The sequence below is a fragment of the Gnatocerus cornutus genome, chromosome 2, assembly GCF_029298725.1.
Source record: "Gnatocerus cornutus isolate USDA-ARS CGAHR chromosome 2, icGnaCorn1.1, whole genome shotgun sequence".
NCBI lineage: Eukaryota > Metazoa > Arthropoda > Insecta > Coleoptera > Tenebrionidae > Gnatocerus > Gnatocerus cornutus.
Window position 1 is genome coordinate 6,571,622 of NC_142234.1, and position 22,320 is coordinate 6,593,941.

At 34.9% G+C, this 22,320-nt stretch overlaps 1 protein-coding gene and 1 non-coding gene across 7 annotated transcripts in view; one reads left to right on the plus strand and one right to left on the minus strand.

Annotated features, from left to right (window-relative positions):
• The first annotated feature begins 5,198 nt into the window (after window positions 1-5,198).
• Window positions 5,199-5,529, plus strand: TRNAI-UAU (transfer RNA isoleucine (anticodon UAU)). The gene is made up of 2 exons: window positions 5,199-5,235; window positions 5,494-5,529. It is a non-coding gene; the product is annotated as a tRNA-Ile (tRNA).
• Window positions 5,530-7,825: 2,296 nt separating this feature from the next.
• Window positions 7,826-22,320, minus strand: part of LOC148178350 (uncharacterized) — a 152,872-nt gene continuing 138,377 nt past the window's right edge. For 3 of the 6 annotated variants that reach the window (XM_088031359.1, XM_088031360.1, XM_088031362.1), the window contains 15 exons: window positions 19,547-19,664; window positions 17,875-18,058; window positions 16,197-16,438; window positions 15,826-16,081; window positions 12,680-12,811; window positions 11,176-11,502; window positions 10,416-11,128; window positions 10,028-10,367; window positions 9,746-9,979; window positions 9,461-9,607; window positions 9,191-9,404; window positions 9,023-9,139; window positions 8,853-8,966; window positions 8,550-8,801; window positions 7,826-8,460 (listed from right to left, as the gene is read on the minus strand). In XM_088031359.1, coding sequence (XP_087887485.1) covers window positions 8,390-8,460; window positions 8,550-8,801; window positions 8,853-8,966; window positions 9,023-9,139; window positions 9,191-9,404; window positions 9,461-9,607; window positions 9,746-9,979; window positions 10,028-10,367; window positions 10,416-11,128; window positions 11,176-11,502; window positions 12,680-12,811; window positions 15,826-16,081; window positions 16,197-16,438; window positions 17,875-18,058; window positions 19,547-19,664 — 3,461 coding nt within the window. In that variant the 3' untranslated portion in view covers window positions 7,826-8,389. The remainder of the gene's footprint in view (window positions 8,461-8,549; window positions 8,802-8,852; window positions 8,967-9,022; window positions 9,140-9,190; window positions 9,405-9,460; window positions 9,608-9,745; window positions 9,980-10,027; window positions 10,368-10,415; window positions 11,129-11,175; window positions 11,503-12,679; window positions 12,812-15,825; window positions 16,082-16,196; window positions 16,439-17,874; window positions 18,059-19,546; window positions 19,665-22,320) is intronic. The other 3 variants (XM_088031361.1, XM_088031364.1, XM_088031363.1) reach the window with 3 other exon arrangements.

The window sequence follows — 22,320 nt, forward strand, 5'->3', positions numbered from 1 at the left end:
CTTTGATTAACATTACATCACAAAATTCTTCATCCTTGAACATAATATCATTTGAACACCCCTTTGGAGTCCAAACTATGAAAAAACAGTATCTTCTTCTCGTAACTAGCAATTGTCTTTGGACTTGATAAAAATACTGTTGGTTTTTGTTTAGTGAAATCGTGTTTGTTTCAGTGATAAAACAAAATTTTATTTTTTTGCAACAATTCTTTCCTGCGGTGTCAAATTTTCGAGCCTATTGTCGCCTATCAGCCCATCTCGTGAGGCTGCCAAAAATGGATTGTTCTGACATATGAAGAGTCTACCCGGGAGTAATTTTGGTTCATATGGGGGTGAATCTCCACAGTGAATGTCCAGGTTCATATTTTTTAGTTGTTCTGGACAACATTCTTTCTCATTTTCTTCTAATAACTTATACGCGCTTTGGGTTTGTTTTCAATGCCATAAAATTTGTATTTGTTACCCGAAAATTTGATTACTATTATTCATGCTGCCACCTTCGCTCTACTTGTACTTGGTGGTAGTTTACAAATTCTACCAAAATTACTGGCCGTCAGTCTTTTTTCTCGTTCACAGTGCCACAAAACACTGCTTCTTTGATCCGTTGTGGCCAATAAAATATTTAAAACTTTTTCCGGTGTTTTCCGCAAGTCATTTAAAAATTTCATCTTCTTTTTCTCAAAATTAAATCCTTTTAATACCCAAAAAGGTAGAATTAAAGTTTCCTCTCCACGCCGACGGGTCAAAAACTGACCACTTTTGTTATCAAATTCGGAATCAAGAATAGATCAAGAGTGGCAATGATTTTCTTGATTTTTAATTTGATAATGCACTCGCCTTCGCCCGGAAATCAAACTGCATTCATTAATAAAGTTAGTTAAAAGTTAGTTGACCATAACTATGTTGTAAATCAACAAATCGCCACACAAAAGAAAATAATTACGTAGCAATAACCTTTATTGAGGGTTTTGCACTGAGGGTCGTCTTTGCCTGAGGCGAAAGAAAAAGACAGATACCATTCTGAAATCGCTAAAATTTCAAAAGTTTAACCAAAACTACAGCCGTCCTAATTAATAAATTGACTTTTTTCTTGCGCCAATCGGTTTGTTTTGAAAATGTGTAGCGTTGTTACTAAGTCAATTTTTAATAAAGAAAAACATAATTTTCTAAAATCGAAAAAAAATGTTTATAAAACCAAGATCTAAATCTCATAGGGTAACGTCACTACAATTTTTTGTGCTCTTTCAAACACAAAAAACCGCATCTAAATAGCTCTTTTCGTTTTCGTACAATTTTGTACGAACTTTTACATTGAAACGTCCTATCTTCAAATATGGATAGTTCAACCTTAAACATCTTTATTTTTGTGCCGATTTCAAACCTTAGCGAAACTAAATTATTTACTAAATTTACTTTTTAAAACACTATCGAGCAATTTCATAACTATAAAGTTAAAAAAAAAATTAAGAATATCTCTGAATGCGGACCTGACTAGTGTTATTTTTTGGATTTCTCAATTAAAACTGATCAAGGTTCGGTTCAATTGTTGTCCATTGATTTCAAAATCGTTTGAATAGTTACTCGGTTACCAAATTATGTGTTAAACTCGGTTAATTGCATAAAGAGAATTAGGTATCTACCTAAATATATTAAAATAGGAAAAGATTTTTGTTTAACCCACTAGAGAGTAATGAAATACTTTATATGTCTCAAATATATAATTAATTAACCACTTTAATGACAAGTTAATAGATAATAACTATTAAAAGTAGATACAAAATACAGTTTACAGTTTTTACTTGTTCGTATTGGTATTTAAAATCACAAACAAAATTCGATTAACTAACTTTATAAACGTTAGAAATTCGCTGTTGAACTGTGCACTAAACGTAGAAATTGTGCCTATATGCTATTTACATGCTTCCAGTTGAATTGAATTCAAACGTTTTTAAGTATAATTTCCATCCCTTGTATTTTTAACTGATTGTTGCACTATGTAAACCTGTTTACACTAACAAAACATTTCTCGTTGCCTACAAATTCAATTTTGAACGAACTCAAACCGGCATTTTCCACGTTAATTTCTAGTCTTTAGTTAAAACAAACAAAGCCATCAAATCCATTTTAAACTTCAAACTAAACATCCTTATATAATTCCAACGAAACTGAAGCGTCGCAACCCATCCTTTGATCCAAGTGTCAACAGTTAAAAGACGTCATAACACCAGCCATAGATATCAAAAGCAAGCTAGGCATTGTTTGCATAGAAAATTAATTGCCAGTTTCTGTAACAGTCGCTACATCCACTACCGTACTAAGTTATGATTGCAATTATACCAAAATTATGCACTTATTCATTATGTAACATTGTGTTACGTGACAATCTCAGGCGGAAGTTATGTAAGCTCTGTACAATTCACACTAGAACATCTGGGATTGCTTTCGGATTTATAGTTTTTAATTTTCAATGAGTGCAGGAATGGGCTGGGCGTTAATTAAAAGTTTTAGTAAATCCTTCATCAAGCACGTGATGTAGGCAGCCAGTAATACATCGAAGCGGGTTGTTTTATGCTGTTCCTTGATTAAAAAACGGAAAATAATAAACTTCCTTTGTTGTTCGATAGCAAAGTCAATGTCCAACAACTTTGAAAAAATATTAACCCGGCGCCTCCACCATTTGTCATAACATGTCTTACCAATTAAAACTTATTCCTACATAATTGCTTCCGCAGTAATAAATTCAAAACACGTACGTGCATTAATCACCTAAAGTAATATTTATTGTAATTGTACAAAATATAATAAATTTGTATTTTTGTAAGCAGCAGTAGCGCGTTGCGTGTATATGATTGTTCATTTAGAGAATGTTTGCTCTGTTTTCGTTACCTCCGAGATTAAACACAGAAATTAATCAAAGTGAGTATTAACTTCAGAAAGCGGAGTACGCTATATTGTGTACACTAACAAAACGTGCCAAGTATATAATAGTTGGAATTTAACATTAATACTAGCTTTCGGATAAAACTTGTCCAAGTTTTATTACACGCCATAAAATTTCCTCGAGATTAATGAACGCCGTCTAGAATTTTTTTACGGTAGATTTATGAAAATTTCCTTAATTCGTAGTAATGCAGGTAGCAGTTGGTGCGAGTGGTGTGGCGGCTTAATTAAATCCGACGAATGGCGGACAAAAAATCATTTATTCACAATTTGCTGAACGTCTTGTAAACACCATGGTAGAGTGGATGTTTTAATGCATAGTTAAGTAGAAACGAATGCCGAGTGTTTCCTCAAAAGACCAATATGAGGAAGGAAATATATACATCCTACTTTAAATTTTACCTCGCTCATATATTCAAACGCAATATGCGCCACTGTCTCTATCTAGAGCACGAATAAACTGCATACCAGACGTATTTTTATTATTACAACCATCTAGGTTTTTATGGGGTACTTTTACAAATATTACATTTGGATGAAGGCAACTGCTAATAAATTGGTTCTGAAATGCGCATTCGTATATTTAGCATCCGCGACAAATTGAATAGGACAGAATATAAAAGGTCCTTCTACAAAGTGTTATATTAAGAAATTAGTTTTAGATTGAAGAAAAGCTAGACTTGTTGATAAAATTGTTGTAGCTAAGGATAGTACATTGTAAGAAATAAAGAAACTAAACTTACTTTTTAGCTACATACACTTTTACAAGAAAATCGTAAAAAGGGACTAAGAATTTTTTATTTTGATTCTACAAATAAATGCACGACTGATTTGGACAGTAAAACCAATGGCTTAAGTTTATTGTCTGTTTTCTCGGCTTCAACAAAGCCCATTAATTTTTGTTAGATTAAGGATAAAGTAATAAGGTGAATTGGGGCAAGTTTGAACATAATTTAGACTAGTTGAGTCTCTATTGAAAAGCATTATAAATCAGTTTTATCCAAATTTAAGCAATGATTATTTTGATATGAACAAAGGTTATTTAAGCTACTAATATAATGCGCCCTTTTATATGAATCCAATTCGAAGGGAATTAATCAAAAAACGTTACGAGGCGGGGCAAGATAGAATTAACAAAACAACTTGTACAATGTTCTTACATAAATTAATATAAGGCTTCATTTAATTCCGAATTTACCTATCTCTACATACTTTCAAATTAAAGTTTATAAAATAAATTGAAAATTTTTATTATTGCAAAAGCGGTGCAAATTCGAACTTAGCCCACATTAGACTTAACACTGCTACCTAGGGCAAGTTCGAATTAATTTTCTCAACAGAATAACAAAACTGCCAAAGACAATTTTAAACTGGGACACCACGCTACAACTCTGTTTTGTGCATGTGTAACTAATAATGTCGGTTTAAAGGAAAAACCCCCAAAGTATAAGTTTTATACGTTTTGTACGATTGGTTTTGGTACTGAGGGTATTTTTCGCACGTTAAATTTACAGTCGGTATACTTGGTTGTCAAGACAGTAAATCTCTTTAATCTCTCTAGGGCTGTAAGTAAAAGTCGCGCAATACAATGTTTTTTGAAGGCAGAAGAATTACGTTGATTGACTATGATTTGTTGCACAAAATTTAAAGCTAGGTTTGAAAATAGAACAATTTTTTAAACATTTGTGCTGGTTTTAATATCAATTTTACGCCAACTCAGATTTTATAAAACATCTAAAAGATTTATTGTCATATTTACTACTGTAATGATTTATGTTTGATTGTATTATCTGCTTAAGTTTTTAACGAAAATCGACAAATCTTTATTTTTTACATTTTTGTCGTCAAATCTCAGATAATAGTACCTTGCTACTGAATGTGTGGGAAACCAGTACATTTTTAGTGTTGTGAACACCAAGTATCGATCCAAAAAATTCTTAAAACAAATCTTTTAATATTCCCTTTATTTTTCGTTCTAATGATTTTAACACCCTGTAGGTATGCACTGAGTTCATTTAATATTTCTTCCTTTATGCACTCAAACTTGGATAAGCGCTCACTCGGTTCGCATTGCATGAATCATTTTACTAACTTGGTACATAAATAACTATTATATTTAAGCATTAGCTCTGTTATAATTTTTTTTTTATAAAAAATATTAACGTATATCAAGAGTGAAAGGAAATATTTGAACCATGAAACTGGAACAGTGCAGATCCGTGCTCTTAAAATATAGATGATCGGTGAAAATATACAACGGTTCCGTAGTGTAGCGGTTATCACGTCTGCTTTATAGTTCAGCCAAGTTAGTCTGAGCCACCATAAAATCATAAAAATTACACGGCAACCGCAACCGGACAGTTTGCGGTATTTTGTCATTTATGACGAGACATCTGGCCTGTTTAGGGATGCTGTTCTTATCGCAGGGTGCAAACTTGAGCAAATAAACCCTCATTATGTGCACTTGAGAATCTTTTGAAGCTGTCCCGTTGCGGTAGCCCGCAAATTTTTATGCTTTTATGGTAGCTCAGACCAACTTGGCTGAACTATACACGCAGAAGGTCCTCAGTTCGATCCTGGGCGGAACCACTTTTTTTTTTGAAGTTTATATTATAAACTGTGTCTCTATGATTTCTACGATCTCTGAGATATAATGCCAGAGATTAATGCATAATATGTACTAACATAACTATCAAAATTATTCTTCTTTCTATGATCTAGTGGTTTCATGGTTTTTCAAAATTTCTTTTCTTCAAAGAGAAACACTTGTCTTAAGGCCATGTTAAACGTTTCGCACAACTCAGTTTTCGGATTTTGTCATATACCTGTCAAGAAGTGCGGGACTCGGACTTTTTATAACAGTCTCGTTATCTGTTTGGGTAAACACAATAGTTGAGGGATAGAACGGTTTTGGGCGTAAAAATTTACAACGGGGTAATTCCGAAGCACATATCTTTTGTGATCCGATAGTGTGGTATTAGACACTGTTTGCAATGTCCACTCCTAACTTTTCAGCAGCAATAAAAATACTATAATGTTTTTTCAAACCCCACAAAATTGCTAAACAGCACATGAATTTTCTTAAGAAGAAAGTTGTAAATTTAACCTGGAAACCAAATTTGAAACTGTATTGATTAAATCGATATTATGACTCGATAATACTTCAGGATATTTTTGGACGATTAAAATTACAGTAGTCTTCCGGTATCCGCGGGAGTTCGGATCCAAGCCTGACCGCTGATAAGAAAAAGGTCTGAGTAAAAATTTCCTTTTTATTGCTTTTCTTGTAAAAGTTATAAGGTTTTCGAAAACTCGAAAAATAATTAAAGATCTGACTGCAAACATAGTAGTTTGGTTTTGACAAAAAACGAGAGTGCCAAGCAACTGTCACATTTGATATGTTTAGTCAGTGGCGGCACAAATGTACTTGATACTGAATATTTAATTCGAAAAATTATATTAATTACTACCTAATTAATAACTTTGTGAATCTTATGTATGATTTAAGGTTTAGGGATTGCAGTCATCTTGTGGTCACCCCCAAAATCGTCTTTAATTTAAAAGAAAAAAATTTGAAATTAAAATTTATAAAAAATGTTATTTTATTAAGTTAATTTTCAAATTCACAACGTTAAAATTTGAAACTATGGGTGCGATTTTGTTTCTCAAAACGATAAATATATTGGCAGTGATAAAATATGTCTTTTACATTTGAAATTTGTATTTTTTTTCTTGTCACTTATCACTTCGTCTAGCAATACGTTTGCGTCAAAATTGACCTTCATACAAATGAATCAAGTGACTTATGAAAATTTGGTGTAAACGTAGTTTCCCACTTACTGCCCGTCATAATTTTAAAAAGTAACTTGATAAACCAGCGTATTTTTCTCTGATTTTAAACACAATTTGCATTAAATTTTAAATAAAAACAGATATTTTTATCACATTTATTTTGAAAAAAAAATTGAAATCCGCAAAAACTCAAAAATCGCTAAAAATTACACTTCATAGGCATCGCGACGCCAATCGAACCGTGGTAAAAACAAATTACAATATTCAAACTTATATTGGAAAAATATCGACTAACTAATATTGACTGGCCGATAAAAACCCAATATAGCTCCAATATTGTTTGCCAATATAGTATTTACGTCGACAATCCCATATTGAAACAATATGGTTGCTATACATTTCCGACTTTAGTGCTACTAAGGCCATTATGGAATTTCCCTTCCATTAACGCAATCACTTTTCAGTTTATTTAAGCAACTCCACTGAATAAACACCACTTCTAAAAAAGTTTGTGAATGGAGCCAATTCTGCCAAATATTTATGCACTAGATTTTGATTACTCTTAACGCAGTTGCAGTAAAAACACAGTTAACGTACTGTGGTGTTTGCCACGTTAAAAATAATCTTATTGATCATTAGATTCTGAGATATTTCAAGTTTATGTCTAACTAAACTGGCAAAAGTATTTTTAAAGTTTCATAATAAACTTCTAAATCCGGTACAAATTCCTATGTCTTGAATATTTGCTGAAAATTTACGATTTTTTTTAATTTTAAAAAGTTATTAATTTCAAGATTGTTTTTTCGTATCTGAATAATTATTTCGTCGAAAAATAGTACAAATATACATGGTGAAGGTTGATGCAATTTATTACAGCTATGTGAGTGCATAATGTCGATTGATTCCTTTTCGTATCAATAAAATCGTTCAATACTAAATAATAAATTTAAATATAGTAGTGTTAATCAAAACATTACCTATTTATTTTTAAATTCATCATTAATTTGTAATTTGGTTAAGCTCAAAACCAAGTTAATCGTAACTTATAAACTAATATATATGTATTATAATCATAAGCAATAAAAATCCACAGTTAGCTTTTATACATATTTATTATATATTTATGACTACAATTTTAATATAAAAATCATACATGCATATGTACTTCGCTATACATCTCTATCGTTAAATTAGTGGTTGCTGTAATTGAATTCGCATTACAACTGTAGGAAACTGTCCAAAATTCTGTTAGAAGCTGATGAAAATCCCTGATCTATGGCGAGTGTAGTGGTTGTAATTATTGGAAAAACATGTGCACAATGTTAGCTTTTGATAAAACAATTTAAGTACAAAGTACGTACACAACGAGAGTATAATTTTACTAAATCTTGTTTGAATGAGAAGAAATTCTTGTTAATCACTTGATATAAATAAACATAAATCTTAAAATATTTACAATACCTATTTAGTGTTTAATGCCATAACAATAATACATTCTATGACATAAAACAGTGCTTAAATAATCGCTATGATTCATATGAATTATTTAATAAAAATATAGAATAACTTAAAGCTAACTGGTAGATACTCTGGCACATGGTGTGTGTTGACTTAAAACAGCCAAAATTCCCTAACTGCAATCAGCAAATTTGATTCTTTAAAGGCCAGTATGGGTTTGCTCGGAACACTCGTCGGAACCCATGGACATATCCGCTATTATCCCACTCTCTGAAATAGAAAGATTAAATATTAAAATCCAGCATCTTCAAATTAATAAAAAGTAACTCATTCGTTTCCCTATCCCCAGAAATAGATACCTAAATCGTTAAAACTGTACGAACCCGTGGAACATTGGCTATTTAAAGTGGCAGATCTGTGGTACGGCTTGGGACTATCACAAGCCGATTCGAAGCTGAGATTCATTGAGTTATTCTGTCCTCCACTATTGGCAGAACTTGTGCTTCCTGAAGAAACACTCGAAGACATGGAAATCACCGAATGTGGTCTCTTCGCATTCCTACACGACTCGACGACTGGACCCACGATGGAATTCCGGAACCTCGGAGCGGCTAAAACCGACAAATGGTCAGACGAAATGCAATGAATACAAGAAGTGCTACCGTCATGCAGTTCAAAAACGTTAGTGCTATTGGTAAGATAAGCGTTAAGGTCGCTGCAACATCGCAAGCAGGCGCATTCTACAATTTTTGCAGAATGTAATGGGGTGGTTATAGCTAAAAGTGCGTTAGTAAAGGCGTGCTCTTAGGATAAACAAGCAATGAACACTCACTTCTACTGAGTTGGTCCACGCTAATCGAACGGTCGCTTATTTGGTCGGCACTGGGACGGATGTCCAAGCAAGGTTTGTTACCAATGCCCATTGAAGACATTTCGGCCATCCTGACAGCTGCAAAATAAGCGTTGCAACAAAAAAAATTTAGCAAACTCTGAGACCTACCTCTGTTTTTGATGGCCTGTCTCCACAACAATTGGGATAGTTCTTCAATCCAAGCTTTCTTGACATCCTCGGACATGGCTTGTAACGTGAAAGTATCATTTGGCTTTCTTTTTCGGAACCAAATTTCGAATTTGGTGGAACTGTCACCGATTTTTGCGGTTAGACCGATGTCGGTCATTTTGATACTGTTCTTATAAATATACAAATCTAGATTCTGAAACAATGGATAACAATATGCACTTTCAACATGATGGTGCGCTTTTACATTACCTTTCGATCTGGGAACCTTCTGGCCTTACTGAACAGTATCAACTCTTCAAAGAGAAACACTTGTCTTAACGATTTCTTTCCGTTGCGGCCTTCCCACACCAAGAACTCGTTCTGGCGCAACAAACTTCCTTGTTCTTTGAGATTCACCTGCATCAAGAGATCAATTAAAAGAAGCTATTAAAAATGCACTCAATTATAATTGTTGCAATCAAATGAATGAGGAAATGGCTACAGATAACACTTAATGACTTAATTCGAAATCTTGTTAACTGAATTAAAACTTACGTCACATTCTCTTATCGAATCCATGGCAAGTAAGTCGTTACCATGTCTCAACTTAAACCTGACCATTTCTTCAGCCTGTTTCAAGTCTTCCAGTTCTTGAATTCGCTCCATTGAAGCCCCCACAAAAGCTTTCATCATTTGTTGTAAGAGAAGAGCATATTTCCCCATTCTTTGGACTGGTTTCAATAAGTAACTTGCTAAATCCATTCGGTCTTTCAGTTCCAATTGTTTACTCTGCAATTTAGATAATTAGCAAAAGCCTTGGAAAAACGTGAAACTCACCTTGAAGAACAGCGAACCGTACTCTGACATAAGAGAATCTGATTTTGGTTTATTCTTGTTGTATAAAGCATACAGATAGAATTTCTTGTCGTATTTGAGGAAAATCTGACCAACTTGCAAAGGGTTGCTTTCACAACTTTCCAGTTCGTGCAAGAAGTGTTGACTGTGGAATTCATAGATCTTTTCGACGTTCCCAAAGATGATGTTTCTTTGTCCTCTCAAAGCTTGCGGAATGTCTTCTCTCATTAGCTCGGGTATGTAATTAACAATGATGTAGTCTAAAGACTTGACGTAGTCGCGTTCAGTCTCAATCATCTCTTTGATGATAAACGTCAGAGTCCTAAAGAACAAAGGTTAGTTTGTGTTGCAAGAATTACCAGAGACTTACTTTTGTGTTTTGGGGTCCATATTACTGTACAAAGCATCTGAAGGCAAGTCAAGACTCGACGCATGACAATACAAATGATTGTTAGCTGCAATCGGAGGCACTTTTCTTCTTTCTTCGGTGTAATGTTCTTCTTCAATGTCATCACTGCTGTTACTCTTAATGAAACCATCACTTCCTTCTTCAATGATACTATCCTGCTGGTTATCCGTATGATCTTGATTAGAACCCGCACTGGAACTTCCCGCACTGCACACAGCACAACTTTCGCGATAATACTGGCACGAACATGTCCTTTGGAGTTTTTTCTTATTACAAACACTTTCCTCTCCTACCGAATTGTCTGCTGTTGACAAACCACTGTCACATCGATGATCGTCCATTTTTTCTAAAAGATCTTCCATACTTTCGCGTTCTTCTTTGATGCCATCTAAAGTGGCACTGTTCTTACGTTCAAGGGTATCTTTACAAACGCACGACTGGAGGGTTTGAATATACTTTTTCTTAAGTTTGTACGACACAGTATTTTCCGTGTCTGACTCGTAACAGTTGCACAATTCACCGGCCGCATGGTGGTTGCAGTGATAAATAAAAGCCAAAGAACTAACAGATCTGCGTCGGATTTGAGTATTGTAAGTTTTAAGGGGGGTGCTGGTGGCAGTTGGAGGGTCACCGGAAAATTTGTCCGGTGGTTGAACATCCTTCCTCTTGAGAGCCTTCAAAAGAAGTTCAGTGAAAAAGTTTATGATTGCTAAGTACTCACCATGCATTTTTTAAGAAGTTTATCGTTGCAGGATCGTTCAGCCCATCGAACAAACTCCTGCAAAGTATTACTATCATCTTCTAACTCATCACCGCAGGAGTCCAAGAGAAGAAAACACCTCGTGCACTCTTCTAATCTTTCCTTCGTATCCTCCAACTTCTCTCTGAAAGATTTCATCTGCACTTGGAGATTCCCAGCCGAGTCCTTCAGGCTCTGGTACCTATCCTGGAGATGGCGACTGCTGTTGGTCTCTTTCAGATTCTGCTCTTTGGGGTCGCTGAGGTTCTTGCATTCTTCCAACAAATCCGTTGATTTCTCGAATTGCCTCTACAATGAGAGAGGTGATTGTAATGATTGGTTGTTTGTGATAAAATTGAGAAAACCAATAATCACGCGACAATTATCCACGATCTAAAAACGGTTTCTCTCCTTATAAATAATAATATTTATAATGATGGCATGCGTTGATATTTCCTTCCGGTGACTTGACGACGAAATCGCTTCCTAATGGGTGATTATGGAGATTCGAGTATTGGGTAGATTGTGGAGTCGTAGTCACGACATAACGGGAAATAAGAATTCAATTTGAAAGCTGGTGGCGGAAACTTTGATAAACTTAAAGAATTTTATATTGCTTTTAGTGGTTGAAGCAGGAAAAATGAATTATGTCGGTAAACGATTTTGATTTAGAAATTTCGTGACTGCTAAAAAGAGAAATGCAAGGAAATTAGGTCTATTTCCAGGAATGAAAATGATCACGTGATAGACTTTTATTGTTACATTCTTGTCATTTTGTCAAATTTGTTGGTCTAACAATGACATTTAGAAACAATCAAAGGGTTCATTAAAATGGTGACGTGAAAGTTTTAATGTGCTGGAGAATTTTCAAAAAGAGAATAAACTGTTCTTTCTTTAACAAAAACTTTCTAGAAGGTCTATTTTTATATAAGTGTTAGAAATAAAACCATTAAGACTAAAGGAAAGGATATCCAGCAGATTCAATTTATTCCAAATATAAATAAGTTAACTGTCGCTACAACTCCAAGTTTCTATCTCATTGACCACTTTTTCAATCTTTTGCAATTCATTATTCGTTCACCAGTTCCTTATTGCTTCATTTTCTGGGTTTACAGCACAGCTTTGTCGTGATCCCCGATTTCCTATTACTTAAACTCCACATTTAATTTAATTAAGTAAAGTTAAATAAAAGTACAATTTTAACAGCATCCCGCATTCTAGAAGCTTTCTATCTATTGTAAACTAAAATAAGGAACTATTAAACCACATGAACAAGTTTCGAGCGTAAGACGTTCCCGGTTTTAATTATAATTTTTAAGTCCAAACAATACACACTGGTCAATAAGTTAAAATTAATCAGCCACCACAAAAAATAATTGACACTAAACGACACAGTGCGCTACTCTCACACAAATGGAGAAGCGCTGTTGTCTTCTAATTAAAATAAATTAACTTTCTACCGTAGTTACGTCTTTTAAAGACTTACCCACGCAATAAAGTCCAATTTTTCAAAATCGTTGGCGACTTCTTTGACACCAAAGACATCGGCCGCCGCCCTCAGCTTCAAGAGGAGACTATTGAGGTTGTCTTCACCGGCTTTCCGAAACCATGACAGAAGCTGAAAAAATTAATAGGAACAATTAAATTCCCATCCATTCAGAAACCATCTTTTTGCGTGAACTCATTCCACCTGTAATAAGAACCAGGTTTTGCTTCTTTTTCGTCAACAATAAGTCACTGAGTTAAACGAAGCTACTTAATTTATATCGAGAAAAAAAAACAGGAACCCAGTTCCCTACATTTGTAATGAGAGGAAAGTCAGTGTGCTAATAAGGAAATAATCGGTTACGGGACGAGGAGCATCCAATCAGTTACGAAGAAAGGGTGCATACAATTTCCTAAAAATAAAAGAGTCCCACTTTAAAAAAAACTGAAATTAATTAAATCACAGTCCTGTCGATAGAATATTGTAAAATCGTCCAGACTGACACCACCATTGCAAAGACTTAATTAAATTTAATGCGTCATTTTCACGCCAATCAGTCGTGAACGTCTTAGGTATTGAGTTTTCATTTTAGTGTAATTACACGTCGGTTCGTAATGGCCACGTTTTGACCTGCACGTTGCTTGTGTACTTTTTTCAATTTTTGCTAAGCAAAAGCGACGCACAGGTGGTATTTTGTAATTATTTTCCAATACAAGACCTATTCAATAGCATTCGAAAAAACAGGCGAGTGGCGATGAGATTATTAAATCTGATAAGTTGTTTAATGATAGACGGATAATTGCGATAATTAAAGCTAAACGCGGTTATTGTTGATAATGTATATAAAATTATTAACGCAACCTGACAATTATAAGATTGTTCATGTTGGTAATGAGTTTCCGGATGAATAATTGCGTTTGTATTATTGAGAGTTAACGCGAGTACCTATTTATCACAACTGATTTGTTTAACGCTAATTACTATAATAACTGTTTGCACATAAATAATACAGTTCTTTTGCTTTTACATATAATTGTCTCTTCACACGCCTGTCAAAATATTTTAAACATTCCGTAACTGTTTATCAAATTTACAGTAAAATAATTCAGTCCGCCTAAATAAAACTTTTTCCACGATACCTGTCACCACGTGTTACATTATAAGTCAGTAAAAGCGACTGGAGCAAAGTGCAATTTACTATTATGGCAACTCGGTACGTCTAAAAGTGTAACAGAACAGCAGGATAAAGTGCAGCAACCCCATTTGACAAGAGCAATCCAAAACTCCATTTGTCACTTTAGGCATGTCTGCGACCTCGTCAATCGAACGCGACGATTATGAATGCCCGTCATTTACATGCAATAGAAAAATGGTAATCAGTCCCGTGTTCCCATATTTCGCGCCTTTGCATATAATTTCGATTAGCATGTTTTACCATGGCCGGTCTGCATCGCCCACGCATTCATTAAACCCTCAGTCTCGGCACGTCTGTCTACCTGACCATCATCATCAGAACTTCATCAATATTCCTTTTGGTCATTTTGTAAGTGAAGCCACTATCAGGACACGGTGCAAAGTGGGTGGTCACAGGCGATCACCCATCACTTGCACTTGGAACTCCACCATAAAGGTGTAACGTCCCGTTTTTATTCTGATATGGGCTGCTGTCAATGTTAAACGGCCGATAACTTTTGTATTTCCTGGACGTTTAAATGAGAAACTCGATATTTATGAGAATTGGAAGCGGCCACAATGAGACATCCGCGATCATGCCGGCCAAGCGGAGAAGTAGACTTGTCTTTAGAAATTTTACTGTCGTCTCTTGATTGCAATTAAATGTAAACATGGCGGTTGGGAGTGAAGTTGTGCAATTATGGAATGATACGGTCTAGATAACTTATGAATGGATGTTGCGTTAAGTTGTCAATGTTCTGATGGCTATCAAGGATCGTTTGGAGACGACTCCAAGTGAATTTATTGCAGTGATGGAAAATTCAACATTATTGTACCTGAAGATGGATGACAGTCTCAGAAACATCTTTAGCAATTGAAAAATGATTGCTTCTTTAGAAAATTACATATAAAACCGTTTTCGATTACATATAAATTAACTTTATATTTCAATCAATTGATTAGAATTGCAAACTTCCTGCAAAAACACCAGCGGATAAATAGTTTATTTCATACGATATGAATACTCTCATTAGTCTCCACATGGCGAAATAACCAGTTGATAACCCCATGACAGTAATTTGTCAATGTAGAAGAAACAACAATTTATTTTTATAAACAACTTGTTAATTACGAGCTCTTTACTTTTCATTTATCAACGTAACGGTTTTTAGTCTCCACCAAAAATGACTGTTAATTTTATGTTGTCACCATGCAGACAAAGTATTTGCAGCAATTACGTTGTTCTACAACAAACTCTAACTTCTACAACAAATAACTAATTATTACAATACTTCTGTGTGTACACTTGAGAGTCAAATAATCAATTATGTAAGCTATTTCAAAATCGGTTTCTAAGAATTCGTTATTTAGAGTCAATTTGAAAATTACAGTTACTTTTTTATCGTTTAAGTGTTACTCATTACCACATTTGTAGTTATCTTGTTACTTATGTAAGTTTGGCGTACAATGCAATGTTTACTAACATAAACCCGCTACATAAAGAAAAAGTGACAAAAGTCGAACAAATCCGAATTCTGTGATTTCACGACGAGGCTTATCCTCTTAAAATTTTCCCATCAGCATCCAACTCAGGATGTCGCAATAAACATACAGACATCAAGTTTTTCCCTTTTACAGACAAAATACGTAGTTGCTCCCATTCAACTAATTTGTAGAAATTTTTTCCGGTAATTGGCTGCGTTTACCTCGTTTTCTGCATCTTTACGACGCACACGCACATGTAACCATGACAAAACGTAAACAATGCACCTGCTCACGCTAACCTAATTAAATGAGATATCATTTCGTGTAAAAGTGAGCCTTCAACTTGCACAACGCCGTGTCCATTGTAAAACTAGCAGATTAGATCAAAAAATCGTGTAACATAATAAGTATTGTTGTGCATTTTTGGTGTTTCCCACAAACCGTTCGTCGTCAAAAAACAATGCGGAAAAGAACGCTAAAACACTCACTTCCTCAGTCTCCTCGCGAAGTGTGTTGAACCTGGCGAGCTCTTTTAGCCTTTCTTGGCGCTCCTGCTTGAGGAGTTCCAACTTTCTGCTCACTCTTTCCACGGAGTTGAACGAGGCTTCTGAGAAACTCACGTTGCGTTTTACGTCTCTGCTGCCACTTAGCCATTGTGATCGCTCTTTTAAACTGGAGAGCGTCTTTGGGCCGTCTCGACGGAGTTTTTGAACATGTTCCAGATCTAAAGCCTTGGTAATTTGTCTGTAAAAAATGGTTAAAGATGTTAGCAAAAAATTCATTCATTACTTTTCAGCCATGACGCTGGGACTAGATTAAAATTTGTGTGCGTTCAAATCTGATTAGATAAGATATTCACCTGCACTGATGATTCAAAAAACGGCGAGTTATTTGGAGAGGAATATCTTCGTTTCGTAATTGCGACAAAGCAGACAGGAGACTGCGTCCTGCAGTTTTGCAGGAATTGAGGAACGGTTCTACTTGCTTGAAGAACTCCACCCACTCGAGTTGGTCGTGGCTACAGGAGCCTCCACAACTCGCAGGAGTCTCTTCTTTAGATAGGTACTGCAGGAGGGTTGGCTCATCGGCAATGACGATGACCTACAAATAAATCAACGAAAATGAAAAAACTGCAACTGTTAAAATGTAAATTTCTAAAGGTAAATATTTTGATGGCATTTCCCACGCATAAAATCCGAAAGGTCGTACATATTCTTCGACGTTAACGGGCAATTTGTCGCGATAATTGGAATATTATGTCTAACGCCGTTTGCTTTCTGAAGTAGTTAACGATGATGCACGAGCCAATTAATACAAACTTAGGTGGGTCGGTTTGGATTGTGGTAATGGGTATGGGTACCAATTATTGAGAAGATGCAATTATGCTGTCGTCTAATGATGAGCACGAAGAATCGTTGCAACATCAAGAGGATACGGCAAAAGTCCGGAAGATGGATTAAAAATGCAGAAAGCAGGTCAATCTGTCACAGTTATCTAAAATTAAGACCTTGACAATCGCGATTTCAAATACATCATCTAATCAGAGTTATCTGTAACAATAAAATTATGAAAAGCACGTGTTTCAGATTTAGACAATGGTATTTGGCTATCTATGTTTTACGATGTATTTACTGATTGTCACTAAAATAACATTGACATTGACAGAAGCAAGTAAGTATAGATATTAGTAAATCGTCAAAATTATATTATTAATTATAAAAATAAGAAGAATAAAAAATAGGAAACCTCTTTTATCCACAATCGAAACCTTATGAGACCATAACACTACTGTTTGGAAACGTCTTATGTGGTTAATAAAACACTAGTGTCTTTATTGACAAAATAAACACAAGTAACGCAAAAAAAAGAGTCATTGTTATGTATGCTGTCGCGGTCGCGAAAAATATTTTGTATTATTGTCTGAAAACACTCAAAAGACTAAACAACTCAAGCTAATAACTATTTGTTATTAAGGAAAATGTATCACAATTTTTAAAATAAAAGTCAAAATTTCCATAACCCCTTAGGAATTTCTCTAGAAGTTTCTAAAAATAAATAACTGAACCAGAGTTTTTGTCATTGATTGTCTCCGATTAGATCATTTTATTTTATCAAAAGATTTTATCAACATTATTGTGTGAGGAAATGGAAGTTGATTTAACGCTCCCCGCTCGTTTCTCCCCTTTCCTTCATGCCAATTCGAACATTATCTTGTAATCGCCATGTCGTGTCTCATTGCCCGCCGCGGCGACCCAAAAAGTCGCCACATTACCCGTATAATGAGGACTTTGAAATTAACCGACAGTCACTGTCCACATACGCACTTAATGTTATTCAAGAGTTGATGGTGCTGACCGACAGAAGAATAACGGTGCAAGATATCGTAGTCAATATCAACACATGTTAAGAAAGGTGTGGTCGTCATCAAGACATCCACATAAACAAAGTTTTGAAAAATGTCTAATAAACCCCGATAACGACATGTCTGATCTTTGTGCAAACTCTGCAAACATCCTGTTGTCTGGTCATGTACTCACCTGGATACGACTAGTTACCACATGACTCTTCTTATCCGTTCCTGGTTTCCACACCAGGAACCTTGTTACCTTCATGGTATTGGTTATCAAAGCGACTGACTTGTCCAGAAGCTCCAAAACTTTGAAGTTGACTTCGTTCTCGGCTAGGAGTAAGATGGTGAATCCTTTTTTTGTACATTCCAAACTGTAAAAAAAGAGGAATCAGCGACACGTCAAACTTCACAATTAGATTGATTTATGAACAGTGCCATGAACCTTGCAGGGTTATTGCTATAATTAATCAAAAGAGAAATGAAATCGGCTACTTGAAACGACTGGTTTCTCTGTCAGAAATTATAATAATGGAAATAAAACGGTGTCAAATAAATAATTAGTTTTAACCAACGAAAAGAAAATGACACCTAAACTTCGCTGTTACTTTCATTGAACGAGGTAAATACCCACGCACTGTTTACTTAACAGATCGATAATTCAAAGAACGTCAAATTTGCGTATTAATGAAAATTTTGACGTGAGGAATGTTTCGTAACCACTTTCGGTTTAAACGCCGTTTGGTGTGGTGCCTCCAGCACAGCTTTTACTACCGTAAGTGCAAAAAAATAGTGGTTTGTAGAACACAAAGGCAAGGAATTGTCACACAAGTTCTAGGAATCGGGCATGGTTAATCAAATTATAAAGGCTAGGTCAAAGTTGAAACGTATGTTTTTATCTTTACAAGCTGATGATAATAATTTTAAACTACTGCCACGGTTTTTATAGAAGTTTTATAGGCATGTCAATAGAGCTCAGCAGGAATCGGAGAAATTGAAAATTAATTTTTTGCCATTTTGCTTGTCTTTTAATGGCGATGAGTGGGATTTTGAGTGGTTCATGACACCCAATTTTTCACACATATCCAAATCAGGTCACACCAATCGAAGGGGAAGGTCAAAAAAATGAAACGTCACTTCCGGTAATCCTACAGACTGAATAGAAACTGAAAATCTGTATAGACCCAGAAGAATAAACACAAAAAGTTAATGACTACCGTTTTATGTCGATGGACTTTTATTCCATTATGAATTCCCGATGATTTTAATTATCGATTCGTTTCAATATTATTTCTTCTATTAATTCCTGCACGTGTACCGTACCATCATTGGTTCAACAGGTCAGTAATGTCCTTTAGTCGGCTCCGCTGACCCCTTTCGATTAAGATTTTTGCATTTCTGTATCTATAAACAAGTCAAGCACGCGGCAACATAACGGATAAAATTCACCGATGAACACCAATCCTATTTAAGAAGATATGGAACAAGAGATAACGAAGAAACACGGCGCAACGTTTGACTTTACAAGTATGTAATTGCAATTTTGTTATTCTTATCAGTTGCGTGTAAACGGCATATAGAGGTGAAGAAGTCGAAGACGACTTCCAGTCGGCAATTACGCCAATCCTATGCATCACTTAATGCATTCGCATTGCCTTTATTTATTGACGATTATAGAAGATTCTTGTAATGGGGATTTAACTAGCCGCTAACGAGGCGATATCGACGCTTTGGTATTGGAATTTACACATTTTTGTCGTGCACAATGTCAACAAGGTTAGCTTATTAAAGTTATTTTATTGTAGCGGTTTTCACTAGAGTTTCTACAGCGGCAATGCAGCATTGAATTTTTTCATACTTACGTTGGTATCGAAGAGTAGTACAACAGCAGCTTTGCAATCTCGTATTTGTTAAGTGCGGCTCTTGCAACACACTCAGCATAACACAAGACAATTGGTCTTCCATCATTATCCACAGTGCCTGTAACAAAAATAAAACATTACTACAAACTACACCTCTTCATTACAAAGTCATTATTGTTTCATTTTTTTGGTTTTCTACAAGACAAAACCGTGACCAAACTGATAAAGAGTTGAGTAAAGTCGCACCACGACACAAATTTAAATATTATGGTAATATGACAACTGTTCGCTCAGTGTGAATCTAATTGAGTGTGTAATAAGCCTGGTGAGCGTTTACGTTATTATCCCAACGACTTCATTAGATATATGTATTAGAAGATTGGTAAATCACTGGTTGCTGCTTCAACATCCAACTTATGAAGATGTCTTGTTATTTACAATTAACTTTCTAAAGTTGATTGTAAATTGTTGATTTTACCGCGTAATTTAAGTGTCCTCAGGAGCATCTCGTGTAAAGTGGAGTTTGTGGGGAAACAGGGCATGTGTCAAACAGACCTTTGTTGGTTTTATAATGAACCTTATGTCACGAAAAACCAATTGTAGAGAAGAAACCAAAACCAAGTTTCTAATTTAGTATGTTTAGGTCAAACTTTTTTCCAGAGCGCTTCGTTGTTAGAAAAACATTTACACAAACATTGATAAAGATATGCTGTGAAAATATTCACACGAAACCAAACATCTGTCATATAATAAAGCAAGCACAAGTATTTTATTAAAGAATCTTTCCGAGATTAGAGATGGTCTATAAAAATTCTTTCGTTTTTCTCTCATATTTCTGGTTTTATTACATTTGACAAACATTCTTGCACATCTGGGGCCGATACATTATTCTCCACGCCATGTATGGCATGTGTTGAAATAATATAATTATAAAGTAATTCGATACATGTAAAAATCTCTTTCCATAAAGTCAAGAAATCGCCCAATAAATTCTCCCATCCCACTTTCCTATCTCCAACGACGCCTCCTGTGTGTGTCTTAATCGCCCCTACTGCGTTAAACCCATTAAATAAAAAAACTTTAATTTGTTCCAAGCCATCAAATACGATAAAACAATCACATTTGTCCCTTTCAAACGGTACATTTGATCACATTCTTTACTTTACAATTAATACATATACGAGGGGAATTCCGGACTTCTTCGCCCTACTTCCATACACTAACGCTATAATGACATTTGAATAAACAATGGTCATTTGTCCCCTTTAACCCTGAGGTATGAACGACAACGGAAACCCACATTCGATGACCGAGAAAAGTTATCTTTACAACCACAGGTTAAGATTCATGGCCGTTGGCCATTGTTTCCCTGTTGTTAATTTGTTTCTGCCTCGTATAGTGCGTAATATATTGCTTCCACAATCATTTGTTTTGATTAAATGTCAAAGGCTGTGCGCATTCTTGCAATTTAACGACATAAAAATGCAATTTTGACATATCGGACGGAATGATTTAGTGAACATGGCTGACATCAGGAAGTGGGAAATTAGCGGTTTATTTTTTAGAAAATGCAAATTGCACGCCTACATGTTTGAAGAGTTGTTCTTCTCTTTTTTATCAAAATTCCGATAGCTTAAGGGTAAATCATAGTGGTATCCAAAAGAAAAGTCATTATTATGACAAGCTACAAGACCTACAGGAAAAGAGAGAGAATTTCGCCAGAAAATGCGTCTCAGAAACAAAAGTTCCAACAAAGCATATTAAAAAAAGTAAGGCAAACTTAGGAAACAGAGAAAATGATAAACAACTAGACTACAGGAATAATATTATGAGTAACTAAAAGAAATAACGATGGCTTAAGATACAATACAGAAAAGCGTACAATTTTAACATTTACTAGTCGTTTTATTAGCTTTCAATCATTACCATGGATAAACCCTATGTTGTTTTAAAAATGATTGTGGTGTACAAAAATCGTCAAAACTACGTTTCATTACAATTTAAGAGAACAAGCACCACTAGGAAAGTGTATTCCGTTTAAAAAAAATTCAAAGAGAATGGCAGGCAATAGGCACCACCTGACACTGTCTTGAAAGTTTTAAAAATCATTTCTAATATTCGTGGGGTCTAAAAGAGGCTAAAAAAAAATTCGTTTTTTTTTTAAATTTAGTTCAAAAGACTGGGTAAAACCCCTTTCATTGCTATATCAATTGCTATGCTATTCTCAAATTCGACCAAAAGTCGAATCAAATAAGCGTTTTACTATCGCGGAATCAAAATTTCAAACATCACTTGTGACTGACATTCAAAGTAAATTTCTGACATTTGGCAATATTACGCGCATTAATCTTTATTAATGACATTTTTTAACGGATTTCCAATGTGTAATTTGATATTCTTTTTGCAGTTTTATTCACAAAATTTTAAGCTTATTCAATTAAATGTTACAAATTTTGGAGGTTCATACCTTATTAACGAAGGGAGATTGTTGTTCATATTAATAGGTACTATCGCGGAATCAAAATTTCGAACATCACTTTTTGACATGGCAATGTAAAGCAAGCTTTATTGTCATTGTGACTGACATACAAAGTAAATTTCTGACACAAACTGTGCCGTTTATAAATTTTAAGGTTATAAAAACAAAGGACAGTTTACAATTTTTATCAGTCAATTTGATGTTCGAAATTTTGATTCCACGATAGTAATAGGTTTTATGTTACAGTATGTTTGGGTTTACGCCAATTTTGCAACACCTGTATAACAAAGATATT